At 38.3% G+C, this 21,403-nt stretch overlaps 1 protein-coding gene and 1 long non-coding RNA gene across 2 annotated transcripts in view; both read left to right on the top strand.

The window, feature by feature from the left end:
• Positions 1–21,403, top strand: part of LOC309631339 — a 424,491-nt gene that overhangs the window by 46,215 nt on the left and 356,873 nt on the right. The gene's annotated exons all lie outside the window — the stretch shown is intronic.
• The window catches only part of ITGA4 (integrin subunit alpha 4), an 80,357-nt gene that overhangs the window by 382 nt on the left and 58,572 nt on the right, over positions 1–21,403 (top strand). Inside the window, exons 2-5 of the mRNA XM_082397515.1 lie at positions 276–397; positions 18,153–18,259; positions 18,356–18,485; positions 20,778–20,845. Of these exons, the coding sequence (XP_082253641.1) occupies positions 276–397; positions 18,153–18,259; positions 18,356–18,485; positions 20,778–20,845 (427 nt within the window). The remainder of the gene's footprint in view (positions 1–275; positions 398–18,152; positions 18,260–18,355; positions 18,486–20,777; positions 20,846–21,403) is intronic.

Below are 21,403 nucleotides of genomic sequence, written 5' to 3'. Positions count from 1 at the left end.
AAAGGCGCCTCGGGGATTCCCTGCCCGGTTCAAACTTTCCTCCCTCCGCGGGAGGCAGGAGGGGAACCCTGCGACGGCCAGCTCGCTCGAGGAGTGCTCGGGAAACTAACTTATCTTGGGGTGGCAGCACCCGGGCTGCGTTCTGGCGCCAGGCCCTGGAGTTTGGGGTGGCGGGTTGGGTGCGCGGAGTGGTGGGCGGAGGAGTCCGTGAAGACCCGGAGTTCAGTGGCCAGCACGGCTCACGTCTGCGCGCACGTGCCCATTGCTCACTTTAGGCTCGTAGTCGGGGCGCCCACGGCCAGCTGGCTCGCCAACACTTCAGTGGTCAATCCTGGGGCGATTTACAGATGCAGGATTGGAAAGAACCCAGAGCGGACGTGCGAACAGCTCCAGCTGGGTGAGTTGGACCTGGGGCTGGGAGCTCGTGACCCACTCCCCCCAACACACACACACACACACACACACACACACACACTTGTGAGCCCCACGGTAGCAGAAGTCCTGGAAAAACTCGTGTTGCCTATTACTTCTAGTTTAAAGCGAATGATTTTCACTGTTAACTCTACGCCATCTTCCCTTCTAAACATAAACGTGGTCTCCTTTCTGTCAATATTGTGCTCCCTTTTGCTTATGACAATGATTGCAGTACTCTGACCAAACTATGTGGAGAAAAATTTCTTATAAAACTTTCTCCTCACCTCTCCCCTCCGCGCCCCCCCCCCACCCCTGCAAAGTGTAAAACACATCTTAAAGTCTCTCAGCACGTTAAGGACAGGATCCAGCTAAGCCAAGACTTGAGAATTTTATTTCTATCTTTGACCTATCAGCCTTGTTAAAGAACAGGCTAAGGGGCAGATCAGGAATAGCAGTTGGAATTGATCCCATACCCTGTCATTTAGCCCAAGGGCTTTCTGAAAAAGAAAATGATACAGTTTTACTTAGATATGAAATGTAAAAGGAGAGCACAAGAAAAAATTGGCATCTCCACTGTTAATATGATTAAAATGAAGTTTAACATATAATAATTTTTCTTTCCCAAAACTCCGATGTTAAATGGTTACCTCTATTTGAAATCATTTCTTAGTGTCTCTTCTTAGATTTGTGACAGCTTGAAAAATGCGTTCTGATGGGGGAGAGCAGAAAGTTCATGTTTCAAAGCCAAAAGCAAATTTGCTTTGCATAGACACATGGGGGAGGAAAGGGGAACTAATATCAATTCAGACCCTATCTTGCTTCAAACATGGTTAGGAACTGCTATATATGTTGCTTGTTTTCCACAAAACACCACTGGATCATGGTCGGCATTGTTCTTACTTTACACGTGAGGGCTCTGTGACTCAGAGAGTTGCAAGGACTTTTTCTAAAGTTATTCAGCTAGTGAATGGAAGATGGGACCTCAAGTCAAAGTCAGGTCTGCTTGGGTCCAAAGTCCAAGCCCTTTTCTCTCATGTATGCATCTTCAGTGAAAATAAAATTCAATGACGAGTCCGCTATGTTGTCTGCTGCGCTGATGGGTCATCTGTGAATGGTGAATAAAAGGTCATAATTGGTACCTTTTTCCTATTTATCTTTGCTATCAATGGACTTTTGGGATAAGCTAGTTACTGAATCTTTAACGCTCCCCTCCCCCCATTTTTGGTAGTAATCTTTGCTTTTTCTCAAACTGGGAAGCGGCTTCCCTTCATTGAGAATGAAGTCAAATAGAGTATGCACATAATGGAAGTTTATTTTTGACTCAGCATCCGTAAGAGTATAGTAGGAGTTGTCTGCAGTGTGTAGAATAGGCCCCAGCCTCTCATTAAGCATCTTCCATCCCCAAAGGCAGACTAGGAAAGCATAACATATTCACAGACCTATCCATTTGGAATAATTCTGCAAAGCATAATTTTCATTGCATGAGAGACTTGTAGGATGAAGAATTAGGGAGCGGAGCAGACAGCCTTGATCTGCCAGAGGATCTTGACAAGGTCTCAGGAGGGAATGTTTTATTTTTGTTGTCCTGTCATAGTTTCCTGATTCATGACATTATAACTACTGGTATTTAGCTCCTACTTCCTGCCTGGAAGGGCACTGAATCTATTTCTAGATGTCTGTATTTAACTGGAAAGATCCTGTCATAATATTATATAAAATTCAAAATTTAAGATAATAATACCTGCCAAAATTGAAGGAAAATCTAAGTTGATTGGGCACGTGGAGCATAGGGGTTGACTACAGAAATATCCACAGAAAAATGTGCACATGGTAGATGTTCAACAAACATGAATTAAGTGAAGATGTACTGGATGGATAAATGAATAAAAGCAAAGTGAAAGTTTGATTGTCATCGACCTGATTGGTGAATAAGAGAATTAATTAGAAATGACAAGCCAAAGGGATATTTTTAACTTTCAAATTTTTGATCAATAAAAAGGTTTCTACTGAGATGAAAGGCAAAAAGGAAGACAAGATTTCTAGTCAGTCAACTGGTTGAAACACTAATAGCTGTAGTAATAGCTATGAACATTTGCAAAAGAGTTGACTGAAATTACTTCTCATATAACATTTCAAACGATATATCTTCTCTTCCTTATATAAAGAAATCGTGTGTTTCAATTCAGCACAGACTCAGAAGTAACTTGAAGCTGTAAAATAAGGGATTGAGGATAATGTCTAGAAAGGAAACACTGAAAACGATACATCGGTAACTAAAGACATTTACAGATTCTCAGGTTTGTGGACTATGTAGTATTCTTTATGAAGAATTTTCAAGGAAAAAATACATACACAATCGTCTATATAAGGTGGCTTCAGTTGTTCTGTCTCAAATATGGGTGACTATAACATATGCAAAATGCTTAGCTCAGTACCTGACATACAACTGACATTCAAAAAATATTTATTTTTTGTCTCTATTTTCTACTTAAATCTATATCTGCATGTTATCTGTTATAGTAGGCAGGTTGAGGTTATAAATAGGGACAGTTAATAGATGAAACCAAAAGTTAAATGTGTAAATGAAAAGGTAACAGTTGAAACACAATGAAAAATATTTTTTGTTGGCCCAACCAAAAAACCTTATAATAACTAAAGATTCAGCTATGACTGCCATGTCATAAAATGTTTTCTTTCATTCATGGCCTAATTTGCTATCAAAGAGATGAAGTTGAAAGATCTCTTAAAATGGTGCCAATCTCCTACACAATTCAAAGTGCTATCTACATGGACTAGTCTTTAGGTCTCAGAATTTCAGATCAAAGTTTGATTCAGACAGACTCCTTCCCTCAGAAGAGGAGTCAATACCCTTCCCCCCTATCTCCTAACCCCTCTTCCCTGCAGTGGCTAATGTTGTCCCATACTATGGTATATTCACTGTAGTCATAATCAGAAGTGAGCAGCAGATGCCTATTTATCTAGAATGTTCAGGGTATGAGATGTTGAGAATCAGATACCCCTTTTAGTGAAGTGAATTGACTGTAGAAGAGGTGCATTTCTTCCTGTGTGCAAACAGGCTTCTTCCACCTTCCTGCCTGACTAAGAAGTGTCTCTCCCCTCACTTCCTTGGTACTGCTCTCTGTGAACCAGAGGAAGGTAGTCTCTCCATCAGGAGGGTTTGAATCCAAACTTGTTCATGAAGACTCCGTGTCTGGGGAGGCCATAGTGATTTCCACAGGTTCAGTTGCTTTTCCACTCAGGTGCTTTGTATCCTTGCTAAGTTTTTTAAAAGGAAACTTTGATCACAGATGGTTGCTAAATTAAGGCATCACAAATAATGACTTCATTAATGTATTTATCCATTTCCAGTATTTGAACAATTAGAACATAATAAAATACATAAATGGCTAAAAAATTATACTAAAAAGATTACCTTTATTTGGTCATTCAAAAGGCATACTAGATCTTTCATTACTTTGAAGTTGCCACTAGTAGCATTATACGTGTGTGTTTGGGCGTGCACACGCGTGCACACACACACACACTTGTCTGGGTAATAGAGGCTAAAATTATACAATTACACTGTCCAGTACAGTAGCCACTAACCACATGTGGCTATTGAGCACATGAAATGTGGCTAGTTTGTAGTGAGAAGTACTGTAGGGCAAATTACATTCTGGATTTTGAAAACTTAGTACCAAAAAAAAAAAAAATACATACACACACACACATACATATACGTAAAATCTCTTAATTTTTTTTTTAAAGTTTTAAATTTTATTTATGGCTGTGTTGGGTCTTCGTTTCTGTGCGAGGGCTTTCTCTAGTTGTGGCAAGCGGGGGCCACTCTTCCTTGCGGTGTGCGGGCCTCACTATCGCGGCCTCTCTTGTTGCGGAGCACAGGCTCCAGACGCGCAGGCTCAGTAATTGTGGCTCACGGGCTTAGTTGCTCCGCGGCATGTGGGATCTTCCCAGACCAGGGCTTGAACCCGTGTCCCCTGCATTGGCAGGCAGATTCTCAACCACTGCGCCACCAGGGAAGCCCCTCTTAATTTTTTAGATATGGATCACATGTTGAAATAAATGTTTTGAAACTAATATTGATTACATTTTTAAATGAAAATATTTTGGATGTATTAGGTTAAAGAAAATATATTATTAACATCAATTTTACTTTTTAATGTGACTACTGTAAAATTATTTCATATGTGACTTGTATTATGTTTCTGTCGGACAGCACTGTTCTAGAGAAACATAACTTCCCTATGTAAAATAACACTAACTTTTTAGCAGGTGCCTTCCCAGTGTCTATGCATAAAATGATTGGAATTTTCACTTTTCTAGACCAATGTTGTATAGTTACTAGACCTTTAAGCTCTCTCCTTGTACCTCTTTTTCTTACTAGAAAGAACAGTGGTTTATTAGGTTAGTCATCGTTATTCCCCTTCAGATTTCTTTCTGGAAATTATATTGCCTTAGCCAGCCTCCTGGTTTATATTACATAACCTAATTGGAGGAGGTTCGGTTAATTAGCATTTGTGTCATTAAACTAATGATTACCTCACTCTCACTTCTGCCTGATTTGTAGGAATTATTAGCTTAACATTAAAAGGCAAACCTCTCACTGTTGAAACTTCAAATATGTCCTTGATAACTTTCCTTTTCTTTCTCATTTGTGATACTCTTTAAATTGTAGCTTATGAAGATGATGTTGATACAGACAGGTCATTTTGAAAAATCACCCCTGAACAGAGGTTGTTATGCTAATTATGCACAAAATTAAGACAGAGAGCTTCATGAATAAGCCATCATATTACAAGAATTGTTTCCTTGTTTCCAGCAATTTCCCAAACTCCATCTCTAAAAGAATGGTTTCCACCTAATTTAAGAGATGAGATTTTCTAAAATGTATTTTAGTTTTTGCCTAAAGTTTACTTGACCACTGGGTGATATTTCTAATGACTAAAAAATCTCTCCCTTTGGCAGCAGTTCTTGGGCCAGATATGGTAATCCACTGTGCTTGTAGGTCATTTATTGAGGGATGTCAAAGGGTGAGAACCTGGGCATACAAAAGAAACATGGCCCTTGCCCCAAGGGGTTTACAGTCTATAGGTTAGGTTATTATAAGAAAGTATGGTGAGAAGATCTAATCTATTTAGGAGATTAAGGTGATGTCTTCCTAAGAGATTGATGTTCTAGTGGAAAACTGAAAAAAACAACAACAACAACAAAAAAAAAATCAAGAGTCAGCCAGAGGAAGAGGTTATGGGAAAGGGTGCCAGACAGGGCAAACAGTGTGTATGAAGACCCTGAGGTCTTTGAGAGGGCAGCGTCTTTGGACTGAAAGAAAAATGCATAGAGTTGAACTGTGGAGTGTGAAGTGGTGATAGGTTGGAGAAGTAAGCAGGGATTATTTGTGTTACAGCTTGGTAAGCTCTCTGGCAGCTGAAGAAGCCCTGGCTGTCAGCATGCTCATGTGTGGTTTCACACTCTTCCTCGGCGTGTGCACAGCGCAGTGGAGGCTGGTGCTGGGTGTGGGGCTGGGGTAGCAGATGCACAGTTGGAGCTGTTGGCTGCAGATGGGCGTTGTGGTGCTGAGCAACAGAAGGCAGAGCCTGACGCAGGCCCACAGAAACTTACAGGGGCCCCGCTGTCCGTGTGCTTCCCCATGGCTGCACGCTTTCCCCTGGGCGTGTGCACTGCAGTGAAGCTTGGTGACGGGCAGCGGGCTGGTGGCATGCAGATGCACAGCTGTAGGGCCGAACCCTGAGCCCGGGCGCAATGGTGGGGTCCGCCACAAGGGTCTAGGCTGGTGTCTTGCACTTGGGCTTTGGTGGGTACAGGGAGGGGCTCAAGTGGCTGGCTTCTTATACTAGGGTAGCCATAGAGGCCTGGGATGACTGGTGGTGTGGTTTCTGGGCTTTTCAGTGAGAGAAAAGGAAGTAGGGAGGAGCCCAGGCGTCAATTAACACTAACACCTGTGTGGCAAAAGCTGGCAAGATCTGCAGGGGGTCCACAGTGGCTGTACTGGCCTTTGGCTTAGCCAGTGCTGAAATCTGCTCTTTTCCTGCAGAGCAGGTCTCCGTGAACTGGACTTTGTAATTATTAAATGAGAGAGATGATAAAGAAGGTTTCAAAATGTTACCCAAGGTTCTGACTTGGGCTGTTGGATAGATGATGGTGCCATGTCCTGTGAGATGTGAAAGTAAATATCTGGAAATCAGTTGGATGTATGGGTCTGGAGGGCAGGAGAGGTCTGTAGGGGCAGTTCAGAGTTGAAGGTAATTGGCATAGAGACGGTAATCAAAGCCATGGAGGTTAATGAGTTTAACCTGGGAACTCTCTAGACTGAATAGATCATCAGGCCCAGGAGAGATCCCAGAGGCTTCCTACAGCTTGAGAGGCGACTAGAACACTGTTGCTCAACTCTGGCTGCAAACTAGATTCTCCTGCAGAGGTTTAAGAATACCAGTGCTGGTGGCCTCCTCCTGAACTAATAAAATCTCTGGGGGTGGGTCTAGGGTAGGATATTGTGATTTGTAATAAGAATATATTGATATATTTGGTCTTCACCCTCATTTCTGGCACAGAGATCCTAAAACCCTTGGAGTTTTCTAGAGTGATAAAAATATCTTTTGTTATGTCAGTGAGGTGACTTTAGGACCTAAGGATGTGGCTGGTTGCCAGTGGAACCAACCATATGATTAGATGGTTGGAACTTTCATTTCTATCCCCCTGACCTCCAGCAAGAGAAGAGGGGCTGGAGGTTGAACCAGTTGCCAATGGTCAATGGTTTAATCAATCATGCCTATGTAACGAAACCTCCATAAAAACCCACAAGGACAGGGTTGGTGAACACGTGGAGATTTAGGACTAGTGGTGCATTCAGAGAGGACCTGGAAGCTCCCTGCAAGTTCCTCATGCCTTGCCCCATGTGTCTCTTCCATCTGGCTGTTCCTGAGTTACCTCCTTTTATAATAAACTGGTAATCTAGTAAGTAAAATGCTTCTTTGAGTTCTGTTAGCCGCTCTAGCAAATTATTCAAACCAAAGGAAACTTCAATAGCTGGTGGACTTGAGATTGGCATCTGAAGTGTGTGCGTCGGAGGGGGAGCAGGGGTATGGGAGGAAAGCAGTCTTTTTAAATTTTTCATCTATTTTAATCAGCTATTAAACAGATACACCTGGTGCATTTTTACCTTTCAGGTTTCTTTTAAAAGTTCTATTACCCATGAAGGAAGTTTTGTGTTAATTTATTAAAGTTGCCTAAATTTCCTAATACTATAGAAGATAGTCACAAATTACTCAATGATAGTAAGCTATTTTTTGGTGTTGCTCAGTAATGCACTGTATTTATTTATTTTTCTCTTTGTACCTTTTGACTCCCTTCACCCATTTCTCCCTCCCCACCTCCACCTCTAGCAACTACATATCTGTTCTATCTACGAGCTTGTTTTTTTTCTTTCTTTTTTTTTTAGATTCCACATATAAGAGAGATCATACAGTATTTGTCTTTCTCTATCTGACTTATTTCACTTAGCATAATGTCATTTGGGTTCAGTCATGTTGTTGCAAATGACAAGATTACATTATTTTTTATGGCTGAATAATATCCCATTGCATATATGTACCACAATTTCTTCATCCACTCATCCTCAGTGGACACTTAGGTTGTTTCCCATTTGGCTATTATAAATAATACTGCAATAAATATGGGGGGTACATAATATTTTTTTGAGTTAGTATTTTCATTTTCTTCTGATAAATACCCAGAAGTGGAATTGTTGGATCATATGGTAGTTCTTTTATTTTTTGAGGAACCTCCATACTGTTTCCATAGTGGCTGCACCAATTTACATTCCCACCAACAATGCACATCCTTTTTCTCCACATCCTCACTAACATTTGTTATCTCTTGTCTTTTTGATAATAGCCATTCTGATAGGTGTGAGGTAATAGCTCATTGTGGTTTTGATTTGCATTTCCCTGATGATTAGTGATGTCGAGCATGTTTTTATGTACTTCTGGTCCATCTGTATGTCTTCTTTGGAAAAATGTCTATTCAGGTCTTCCACTCAGATTGTTTGCTTGTTTTGCTATTGAGTTATATGAATTCTTTATATATTTTGGATATTAGCCCCTTATCAGATATGTAATTTGCAAATATTTTTTCTCATTCAGTATGTTGCCTTTTCTGTACAGAAGTTTTTTAGTATAATGTAGTCCCACTTATTTATTTTCGCTTTTGTTGCTTTTGCTTTTGGTGTCAGATTTAAAAAATCATCACTAAGACCTATGTCAAGGAGCATGTAGGACTGAACCCTTAACCTGTGGGATCTGACATTATCTCCAGGTTAGATAGTGTTACAATGGAGTTGAATTGCAGGACACCCACCTGGTATCAGAGAATTGCTTGTTGATGATGTGGAAAAACTTCACACACATACGTTGGAATTGGGTGCAGAACCCTTAGTAGTGCATCAGGAATTTCCAAAGGTCCCCACATGATTCCAATATTCATCCATGGTTGAAAACCATTGGAGAAGAAAAAAGAGCCTGAAAAATAGATTGAGAAGGAAAAGCCAAAGAGGTAGCTAGGAAATCAGGTCAATGTGGCACTATGGAAGTAGAGGAATGAGAGATTCTATAAAGAGGTGAGTGGTTGGCATTATCAAAAGTTGCCAAGAGGTCAAGCTAGGTAAGAACTTAGGAGGTTTCATTGGATTTGGAGAGAATTGGTTCATTAGTAACCTTGGTAAGACCAGTTTTAGTGGTGATACCAGACTTCAGAGGGTTGAGAAGTGAGGAGTGTGAAAATATTGTTGGCAGATGTCAACTCTTAACTGGGTTCTTCCTTTATTTATTAAATAAATTTTATCAATTACTTATGCTGGTACTGGGAATAGAAAGGTGGCTAAGATGGCTAAAGCCCTGAAAGAACTCAGTGACAGGGGAAACAGGGAAACATAATTACCTACAAGAAAATGTAACATGCATAATGATAGAGACACACAGTGGGGAGAAGAAAATGTTTGGATGATGAGAGAAGTTTTCCTGGAAGAGTAATTGAGCCAGTTCTGACCAGTTTTGATGAGCATGTAGTAGAATCTCAGTGAATGTGAAATGGATGGGTGCATTTCTGAGATTTGGGTGGGATCCTCTGGGGTTTGCTGTATATTTCAATATTGTTCCAAAAGGTCTAGGCCAGCCTTGGGTTCCAGACTCTGCCTACTCATACCAGGCAACCTAAAGAATACACACTCCTGAGATAGGAAGCTTGGAACTGACTGTCTTTAAAACAAGGGGATTTTAATTTTGGGAAGAGCTGGAGGTATCAAATTAAATATGGAAGTGGACTTGCAAGTGACAGAACTGGGCTCAGTAATGCAGTGTGTTGGTTCTGATGCTCTCAGTTTATCCCCAGGAATTTTTTTTTAATGATTTGAAATCTTTTTCATATAATTTATATGAAATACTGTAATTCTCAATGAATATGTTCAGAAGTAGTAAGAGTATAGATTTAGTTATCAAATCTCTTTTGCAGGAAATATTTTGTGAAGTGGATTAGACATGTCCTTTTAAAATGATACCCTTTGCAGAAGTCTCTTGTCAATATCTACCCTCTGTGAAATCTTTCTAGGTCTACCTCACCCCAGTGCTATTCTCTGTTTTCTTGTGACCATTTTCTAGTATTTATTAGAATATCATTATTTTGTCTGCAAATCATTGTCTCTGCAACATCTTATCCCACCGTTTAAACTTTGAATGAAACGATGTCCTCTGTTATTGGTAACCCCTCATCTCAGTCGATCCTACATTGATTGGTACAGAATGATGCCATGGACTCCCTGACTGATTTTGACGTTTCTCGCATATTTTTAAACCTTGTTATTAGCCTGACCTCCTCCTCCATCCTACCCTGTGAATTCCAAAACCAGGCTCAGAACTTCAGTATTGATCACTGAGCATTAAGTGAGGGCAGGTTTCCCTGGAGTTTTTTTTCTGTTTACATTTTTGCTTTATTCTTGTTTCAAAGACACTCAAAATGGTATCTATATATTAGTGATACTTTTTCAAATGAACGCATAAGTCTAAGAGATTAGTTGAAAACCATGGAAGTAGAGAATTTTCTTTCCTTATTTTCTAATGCTGGAAGTTAATGTTATATAATAAGTTATTGTAGAAATAGAATTAGAATAGGATTATTAATAATGTTGATACTTGGATTCACTCCCTGATTAACAGTTAAAAGTACTAATAGCAAATCATTGTAAAGTGGTGTAGGGTGGTGGATAACAGTATGGGTTTGAATCCTTCCTTCCCCCCTTATAAGTAGTGTGACTTTGGGCAAGATGCTTAATCTCCCTTTGTATCAGCTTCTCCATCTGTGAAATTGGGATAATGATAATAATACCTGCCTCATAGGGATATAACGAAAATTAAATGACTTAATATACATGTTTACATGTATTAAAAGTGTGCCTGGCACATACAAAGCATATAATGTGTTATTTATTATATAAATAATTATATAATTATTGTAAGACAACATTCCTTCTTTAAATTTTGCACAGCAAATATATCCGTTGCTGTACATTCTTCTGCTGTACTTAGTAAAAATACTTGTATAGGTTTTCTGTAGGAATTTAAAGAAGTTTGGGCCTAAGGCACCTGGAGGAAACCCCAATCTTAGGTTCAAGCTCACAAGCAGGATGGTTTTCTAGGGTTCTGAAGTCTAGTGATGTCTCAGGATCAATTCAGATTCATAAAATTGCAACCATCAAGCTTGCCTCTACTGCCAGAACTTGTTCACCTCTGTGTGGAACTCTCTTCCTAAATACAACACAGTAAAATAAATACAATTATTAAATAAAAAAATGTAATTAAAATAAAATGAAATAGAGGACTTAAATAGCTGGCTTTTTCAGGCCTATGATTATAGGAGCTGTTTCTCACATACATTGAGCATGATTATCAGCCATTATCAGAGTTTTATTAGGAAGTCAGAGAATATGACACTTAAACATATTTTTCCAGAAAAAAAATACTTCGAGAATGGTTTCTAATTTTGATGTTTAATTTGATATTTTGACTTTTGTTTGCCCCTAGATGACTTGGAGGAAGTGGTCTTGGAAGTTTAGTACTTTCATGTCCCATATCTCCTGTAAAACTTGGGTATTTTACTTTTCATTACTCCAAGTTATTGTTATTGCTGTTAAATTCATGAACATCACTGCTACCTTTCAGAAACATCTCCACCACATTTTATTAGATGTGTGGGAAAAGTACACAGTTTAATATAATAAAAATAATATAATGAATTTAATAGTAATTAGTGTTTGATAAGAAACAAAAACAAGGAAGGGGCCATTTGGCTTAAAGAGCTGAAGGCAGGCTGCTGATCCAACCTCACAACATTGTGAGCTCCCTCTGCTGGTGTGTCCACATCAACGCAATGTGGGTACCCTGGGGAGCGGAAGCATTTACCATTTAATGAACACCTACTAGGCGCCAGGCAGTCTTGTATGCACAGGCACAAACTTTCTGTAATTTTTATAACCCTCCAATGGTAGGCCTTGTAATCTGGTCATATTTGAATTGGTTTATTTGCTTTTAATCCCATATATTTTTCTATATTCTGAATCTTGGTAAATGAAGGAATGGTATGATTATTTTCACTCGGTAATTATTGCTTCTACAAATAAAGATATCTTGCATGAATGAACATAGAATCTTCACAGAATCTTTATAGAATCTTTATAGAACATAGAATAGAACAAGGGTCATTTATTTTTCAGGATTATTTAAGAAAACTTTCTAGTGGAAGAGTTTGAAAATACAGGACTCATCTTTCAATGGAATAGAGCTTCACGTTAAAAAAAAAAAAATTGGTGAAAGTAAGGTCTTTCACTATTTTTCTGAAACTTGAAAATTATGTCACATCTTTTGAAAGATCAGATAAATGCATGTGTTGTCTTAGTAGCCAGAAGGCCAGTCTGAGAGCCCCAATCAAATGTCTGAACTGATGAAGCCACAGCCCAGTGATGCAGGCAGATAAACCAAACTTGTCATTGCATCCAAAAGTCCCAGGCTCCCCTACCCACAAAGTGTGTCACTCAAGCTGTCAAAAGGTTACAGAAAGAAGACCTTTGAGTCTGGTCTTTCCCCTTGGTCCTTCCTCAGTAGAAATGCCAAAATATTGAGAACTGATCTCAGTTGAGGAAAAGGTCAGGGTAAGATAGGGACCAAGTAAGTAACATTTTTTGTGAACACTAGAAAGTTGACTGTATAGTCTGTGGGCAGACTTGTGATATTTTACACACTTTCAGCTGAAAAAAAGGTTTAGAAAGTAAAATGTATCCAGATAATTCATACGTCTGAAATATATGTACAGTTCTATTGTATATACTCCAGATTAGTGGAAAGTAACTACTTTTAGATCTTCAATTTCTAAAAGTTTTTGATTTCCTTTTTTTAAAAATTCTTTTCCATTATGGTTTATTACAAGATATTGAATATAATTCCCTGTGCTATACAGTAGGACCTTGTTGTTTATTTTATATGTAGTATTTTGTATCTGCTGATCCCAAACTCCTAGTTTATCCCTCCCCGCCCTTTCCCCTTTCGTAACCATGAGTTTGTTTTCTGTGTCTGTGAGTCTGTTTCTGTTTTGTAAAAAGTTCATTTATATCATATTTTAGATTCCACATATAAGTGATATCATATGATATTTGTCTTTCTCTGTCTGGCTTACTTTACTTAGTATGATAATCTCTAGGTCCATCCATGTTGCTGCAAATGGCAGTATTTCATTCTAAAAGGTTTTGATTTTTGATTCTAATCTTTTCTATTTACCAGCCCCATGGATTTGGGCAAATTACTTTACTTCTTTAAGATTCTATTTCCTCACCTGTAAAATGGGATTGATAACACTGTCCTCTGTTGCTACTGTGAGAAATAAATGAGTTAATGTGTATGGTAAGGGCTCGCTGACAGTGATATGCCACAAATATGTCATGGAGGAGGATATATACCATGACATATGCGCAGCTTAATCGTATCTTTAGCTTAATCCTTAAAATAATAATGTCAACATCAGCTAACGTTTGCTTGCTTTCTCTGCCAGGCTCTAGCCCGAGCCCTTCACATATACCTCATTTAGTCCTCAGAATCCTTGCAGAACCCCTCTGAGACAGGCACTTCCTGGAGGCCCAGCTAATTCTCAGTCCTAAATCATCCTACTCACATATCGCACTTTGTAAAGATCTTCAAACCTGCAAACGCTGTTTTCCTTCAGACCATCTGTTACTGTCTTAAAACTTAATGGACTAATATTTTGGAAGTAGGAGAGAATAGTAGAGAAGGAAGAATTCTCCAAAGCTTAGCTCCCTGAGAGTTTGGTGAAAATTTTGTAGTAGTATCCTCTAGTAGAGGATTTTGTGGTGGTATAAGGGGTTTCAGAATTCCCTTCCTCAGCAAATATTTTGTTCCTGCCTACTGCATGTAAGGCCCTGTTCTGTGCTGTGAGAATGCCACAGTCAACAAAATAGTCAGTCTGCCCCCATGGAGATGACTATCAAGAGCAAATATCTAGTCTTCCATAGTCTCTGTCACATTTTGGCACTTGGAAAAATGGCACTAAAACAGATGATGTGAATAAGAGCAAAAAAGACAAAGGGAGGGGGGGGAAGTGGTAAAGAATGTACCTAATTGGCTTTGTACTAACATCCTTTGTATCCATCTATCAAAATTACTGCTTATTCACATTTATATACTCATGTATGCACTGAAACAAAATCAGTAAGTGGAAATAAAAACTGAATAGTAAGCATACATCTTTATATTTTCTTTCCCAAATGAAAATCGAAAGAGAAAAAAAAGGAAAGAGAAAGATGGGCTTAATTTTTAGAATAAGGGGTATGGTTTTTATGTGCTTTATATTTTTAATATCTACTGGGAAAATGCGTTCAACTGTGCTAAGAATTAGTCATTCTAGTTATGTAAAAGCATGGAAAATTATCACATGTTAATTTCTGCTGACGTCTTTTATGTTAAACCATGTAAAGTACTTTTTTCAATTATGAAGCTGATTTGATTTTCTGAGTTTAGATCAGTAATGTATGAGCTGAATTGAAAACCAGATTATAAATCATTTCAGCATGACATTTGGATAAAATATAAAGATAATCTGCATTTATTTATGGTGTTCTGTCAGGGAAATTCATGAGAATTAGCTTTCTCATGACAGTTCTAATAATCATCATTTCTGACCAAATTAGAAATACTGTATTTCCACATGAAGAAAATTGGCTTAATATTTGATATCCTATTACAATATTTAGGTGAAACCAAGGAGGGCAAAAAGGTATTACTACTATTTTTCTAAATGGAGTAGTTCCTTTCAAATATAACACAGGAAATGGTGTAACCATGTACATTGCAGAGCAGTTGCTCACAAGCCCAGCTGCACACTACTGTTACTGAGGAGATGTTTGGAAAATTCTGATGTCTGGCTCTCAACCCAGGCACATCAAATCGGAGCCTCTGGGAGTGGGACCAGGTGTCAGTATTTGTTCCAAACTTTTCCCCCCCACCATCACCCCAGGTGATCCTCATGTCCAGCCAGGGCTGAGAACCACGAGAAAAGGCGTGGCCTCCAGAGCAAGGAGGTTAAGGAAAAGCTCTGGAGGGGCCATGAGCATAAGCTGGTGATGTGAAGGGCTGACCTCTCTGCCAAGATTCTGCAGGCATTACAGAAGTAAAGGTGAAAAGCTGCTAGAAATGAAGACCCAGATCAGTAGTGGGGATTTATAGGCTGTTCTTTGAACTGATTTTGTCTGGTAACCAGTGCTGAAAGTACCTCAGGATTCTCTTTGCTGTTGGGTGCTACTCTGTGGCAGAAGCGGTATTAGAAAGTGGAAAGAAGAAACCTGTATAAGCGTGAGTCTGTATGTCTGTCCACATACTAGAGTTATCTAAGTGTGTGACTCTAAGTGTGAGAATCTGAGCAGTGATGACATTGTGATGTCACCTGGTGAGGCTAAAACTAAAACAGAAAGGATGCAATGGGGAATAATCTGTGGACACAGAAAACAGTTTAATAACATAAGAGTTTCTCTAGTTTTCATTTTAAATTTTTATTTATTTATTTATATTTGGCTGTGTTAGGTCTTCGTTTCTGTGCGAGGGCTTTCTCTAGTTGTGGCAAGCGGGGGCCACTCTTCATCGCGGTGCGCGAGCCTCTCACTATCGCGGCCTCTCTTGTTGCGGAGCACAGGCTCCAGACGCGCAGGCTCAGTAGTTGTGGCTCACGGGCCTAGTTGCTCCGCGGCATGTGGAATCTTCCCAGACCAGGGCTCGAACCCGTGTCCCCTTCATTGGCAGGCAGATTGTCAACCACTGCGCCACCAGGGAAGCCCTAGTTTTCATTTTAAAATCTACAAATAAGAGAGCTCAGCTAAGAAACAGATGACAGTTCACAGCTTTTGTGCATAAGAACTGTTGGGCCATTTTCTTCAGCAATTTACATGGTATTTTTTGGTTCCAAACTGTTGTATGTTTACTACGTACATATTATTAGATGTTTTTAGACATTGGGGTGGCATCTCTAGAACAGTAAATTTGTTTCTAAATATTGGCCGTTATCTTAATGAAACTGTCCATTAAATATACCACATTTTAACAGAGATAATGTGTTATTTGTGAACTCTGTCCTCTCCTGTCCTTAATTTTCCTCCTGCACAATTGCTTAGTTAACTGAGTGTTGACTATAATTTTAGAAAGACTTTGGTATTTTCAGAGAAGATACTTTGTTGAAGTATCTATTGGGATAAGTAATAACTTCACCTTCAGGTAGACGAATCTACCATTTATCATCTATTTTTGACATTAGTTAAAAAAAAAAAAAGCAACTGGCAATTTTAGTAAAAAGTCAAACTGAAATTTGCATCACAATGAAAATTAAAATTTGTTTGTCATTCTTTCACTTTCTTTCAATTACATTGGCATTGTGTAGCCACAGTAACAACTTTCTATGTTAGACCTTACCCATTCAGTACTACAATATAATTGTGTTTCCCTTCCTTCTCCCTTATTCCTTCCTTTCTTTATTAACTTGAATATAGAAACCTAATGCTTCCGCCTGGGCCATCGTTGATCAAGGTTTGGGCTGCAGCAATCTCCCCTTCCCATTCCAAGTAGACATTGCTAATCAACCCCAGCATTCTTTTTCCAGACAGATCCTTAGTCGTATTCCTCTGTTTCATGCTCTTGGCGGGCACTACCAATAGGTGGGAGTTGACATTACTATTCTCCAAGAAAATTGGCCAAAAAAAGATTATCCATATACCATCATAACAATGTTCCAGATCATGAGAATCACCTGGGGTAATCAGGGCCTCACCTGGACCAACTAAATCAATCTCCAGAGATGGGGCTGGGAAACTTTCTTCAGTTTAGCTGTGTTGAAGGGTTGGTTTGTCCTGAACAACATTTTAAGAGAGTGAACAAATGTTCATAAAATGTATGCACAAATATCTTTCCACACTCCTTAAAATCTCTCTTACCCAGGAGACTTACTGCAAATAATTTCACTTTCTAATACTAACCTCATCTATGAAGGTATTCTGAGTTTGCCCAGGAAGCATTATCTAGGGGTCAAGGTTATAAGTGCTTGATGATTTAGAGTGTGGTCCCTATCAGTGTATGAAAACTTGGTACCAAAATTAAGTTAAAAAAAAAAAAGTTCCATGTCCTTATCCAGTCAAATTGATGCAAATGTATTTATCTGCCTTTGGCATGGAACTGTCATGTGGCAATTGAAGTGGGTGGAAATAGCGAAAGGAATCTCAATATACTGTATCTTATTCTCCCCCAAAATCACTTACTTGAAATCACATTTAATACAGGATCCCAGCTACAAAGCAAATAAGTCACTTTAACAAAAACAAAATTACTGGGATGATCACTTTTTCTTGCACAGTTTAGAAGTATTACCCGTGTGTAATATTTTATTTTTGGCTTTCTGGCTATTCATGCCTTTGTGAAAGTGCCTATTGAAGTTTTCTCTTTACTAAAATAATCCAGTTTTTCAAAGTCTTTTTTTCTTTGTTGAAAACGTCACAATCCACTAAATGTAAACCATAGGGCAGTTTGTTTTAAATGCTGGCATTATTAGTATGTTAATTATACACAGCTGCTTTCCACATGCTCAATCATCACCTCCAGCTTCAACAAACTGTGACTTAAATGCTGAGGACCATATTGTAGTCCTTCTATTCGTAATGTCTCTGTACAAGAAACGTTTAAGAAAAGTTGTCTGGAAATGTTGCTTACATTGCTAGATAAATGATCAAAACAAAGATGACATCCTTTGCCAAGTATTACACAATGCAGTTGGACTTGCACAGCCAATGTTGTTTTAAACTGGTTTCCCCTCTCTTAGTCATGTTGGTCAGCTATCTCCTATATCAAGGCCATCTCTTCCTGGTGTTACCAGTCAGAGGGCATTCCTACAAACAGAAATCACCTGTGAGAGAAAAATTATGTTGGCACAGATTAACTGACGGTTACCCCAACAATGTGCACCAAATATATGATGACAGGGAAACAGAGAAAGGGGGTATTCCACAGAGCGCTGAAGGAAAAAACACTGGGAATAAGCATGCGTGTTTGTTTGCTCTTGTAGAATAATACTGTTTTCAAGATAAGTGATGATAAAATTATTTTCAAATGCTGTAGGTAGCCCTAATGGAGAACCTTGTGGAAAGACTTGTTTGGAAGAAAGAGACAATCAATGGTTGGGGGTCACGCTTTCCAGACAGCCAGGAGAAAATGGCTCCATCGTGGTAGGTTATTGAAATTAGTCCACTGATCACATCGTGAAATCAGATACCCTGGGCGTGACTTTCACATCATGTGGTCTACTTTTATGTTTTATTCAGACTTGTGGGCATAGATGGAAAAATATATTTTACATAAAGAATGAAAATAAGCTCCCCACGGGTGTTTGCTATGGAATGCCCTCTGATTTACGAACAGAGCTGAGTAAAAGAATAGCTCCATGCTATCAAGGTAAGGCATGGTTTTGATATTAACTGGATCAAGAGAAATAAGTGAATGCCTTTAAAAATGTTTCTTCAGTTTTCAATTTTGGATGTTTGGTTTGGGGTGGGAGGATCTTTGAAATAGCTATGTTTCCTTTAACTACTCAGAGTATTATTTCCTTTTTTACCCAATTGCAGTTGTTTTAATTTTCAAAAATGTACTGTGTTTTTAGGACTAGGAATTCTACAATTTAATTTGAATAATTCTAGCATCTAGTTTAGCATTCCCACTTTAGCATTAAGTATATTCTTTATTCAGTATAAGTGAGTCTAATGCCCAGCAAGTGCAGGACACTTAAAATCATGAAATAGATTGAAAAATATGAGCAGAAGCAAGAAAATTGTTTAAGTTTCTTGCTTTACCTTTAGCTTCCAGCAAGATTTAGAAAGATTCAAAGTATAAATGTAAGCAGATCTTTCCCACTCACTGTCTTTTTTATTTCCTCAAATTTACTTGTTTTCCTTGAAATTGCAAGGGATTGGTATCTTAAGTTTGAAAGGTCTTTCCCATAAAAATTTTAGCTCATGGTTAGTGCATGCAGAGCTAGGGCATAACCTGAAATGAGCAAAGTTAGAGGTAAATGTCAACAGAGTATTGAAAAAATGATACCTGCAACAGAACTAAAATTCTGAAAATGTGTCTTTGGAAAGAATAAAATATATATGAATGCCAAGTTCCAGTTTTTCTGACCAAAATGATTATCCCAGTGTCCAAAGGAAATTTCTATTACTTGACAAAACTTGGAGCAAGTATGCAAATTGAGTTGGTTTTATTAATATTGGAGTCTTTCCTCCCTGGAATTTGATATAATAGAAAAGATTATATCGTCTATATTCCTAATTTGCCTTTGAATGCCAAGAAGAAAAAAGGTGAATTTTAACTTCTCCATTGCAGTAAAACTTACTCTGGCTATTATCCTCTTTTTCATAATAGTTTATGGTTTACACTTTAAAACATTTCACAGTAGAGGCCTCTCTCCCTGGCTGTAGCGGCCTTCATGGTCATTTGGGGTCTTGCAGTCTCTCCATAATGCAAACCTGACCAGCCTGAGTCATAATCTCCAGTTCAGATGAGGCCTTTTCCCTTGTGAACTTGGTTCCCTTTAAAATCAAGTGTGCAAGTGTTCGACAATAGGAATTAGCTGTATAGGCTGAAGGAAACCTGTCAAAAGACAGTCTAGTAGAGATGCAAGCTAAAGACACCCCTCAACTGCAGCACCCCTTCCCACCTAGCTGGCCCCATGTCTGGGGCTTTTAATTGCCCCAGCAACCACTTCTGACTATTCTACTGGTGTGAAGTGATGCATTTCACCACTTAATGTCCTGCAACTCTTGTCCTGCTGCTGGCTGGTCCCTTCACAAAATGCTGGTGCCTCCCTGGGTGTAGATTTCAGTCCTGTACATTTTCTCATGTGTTCTCTGGGTGACTTTGTACATGGACATCCAATGTCCATGGATGACAATGTGCACCACCCCCAAATAAATATATATATATACATATATATATGTATGTATGAATATATATATATATAAATAAATATATGTATAAATATATACCTAGCCACATTCTATGAAAAAAAAACATGATGGCAGAAACCTAAGACACCTAAAATTATGGTAATATTTTTTAATTTAAAAAATGTGTATAGGACCAGAGAAGATATGAAAAATAATGAAAAAGCATGACAGGGAGTGGTCATTATAAATGACTTAGCAATTTATTTAACATTTCTGGTTAGCACAGCCAAAACGAAGATGTGGTCCTGTATCTTCATAGAGGTTTACTTATGTCAGTTCTTCAGGAAAAGCAAGTTTTGTGCCCTTAGTGAGTTTCACAAAGCAACCATTCATGGGGGCTTTGTAAGAAGAGATCCTCCATCTCCATGCAGATCTTGACTCTGTTATTTTCAGCCAGGCAAAAATCTAGGAAGCCTATTTTAAATGGAAACCTGAACTGGAAGCCACAAATCCTACCTCTGTCTTAGATACTCACCTGACAACTTTTTGAGTGTATGCTGCATGTTCTTCCCATGGAAAAGAGGCTGGGTAGATTTTTCTATTGCTATTTCACAAGGATATTTTGAAGATCAACATGGAAGAGATTTGTGACCTTAAATTTTGCCACTTAACTATTTTTTTAAATAATACTGTAAAAGAGCTCTTGAAAGGTATACTTATAAGGATTTATAAATAAACAAAATTATGCAGATTTTGTCGGTTTTAAAATGAAATCTTGAATTGTTTTTCTACTTTATTTTAGATTATGTGAGAAAATTTGGAGAAAATTTTGCATCATGTCAAGCTGGAATATCTAGTTTTTACACAGAGGTAATTGTCCCAAAATAGCTGCTATGGATGTTTACATATAGAATTTTAATTTGACTTAGAAGATTGATACTGTGCGTTGAAGAAAAAATTTTATAATACCCAAATAATATGTCTCTTAAATTTGAGTGTAATACAACTTAATTTTCACCACTCAATATTCGACATACGTATTGATAAAATATTAATATTTAGATGGCTGTGTCACGCAAGACCAACTAAAAGTCTATACTAAAGAAGGTTACTTTTATGAAGAATTTAATAGAAATCAAAAGTAGCTGTAGTTAATTGTTAATTTAAGCATTGAAAATATCTAGGTATGTTATATATAGTTATTAAATTGGGGGGGGAGGAAGCGTATGAGTTAACACTTTTCATTAGAAGTGTGAGAACTGGGAGATTTAAGAACTTAATAATATCCTCTTAAATGAGATATGGTCCCAAACTCTATTTTTCTTTTTCTAACACTATCACATACACAGTGAAAGATCACAATTGTACTCAACTCCTAAATCTCCCAGTTTCTCTCAACAACCCATTATGAAGTTATAAATGTTTTCT

This window comes from Balaenoptera borealis, assembly GCF_965194805.1.
Source record: "Balaenoptera borealis genome assembly, chromosome: 6".
NCBI lineage: Eukaryota > Metazoa > Chordata > Mammalia > Artiodactyla > Balaenopteridae > Balaenoptera > Balaenoptera borealis.
Note: the sequence above shows the minus strand (reverse complement) of the source record. Positions and strands in the feature narration are given on the sequence as shown.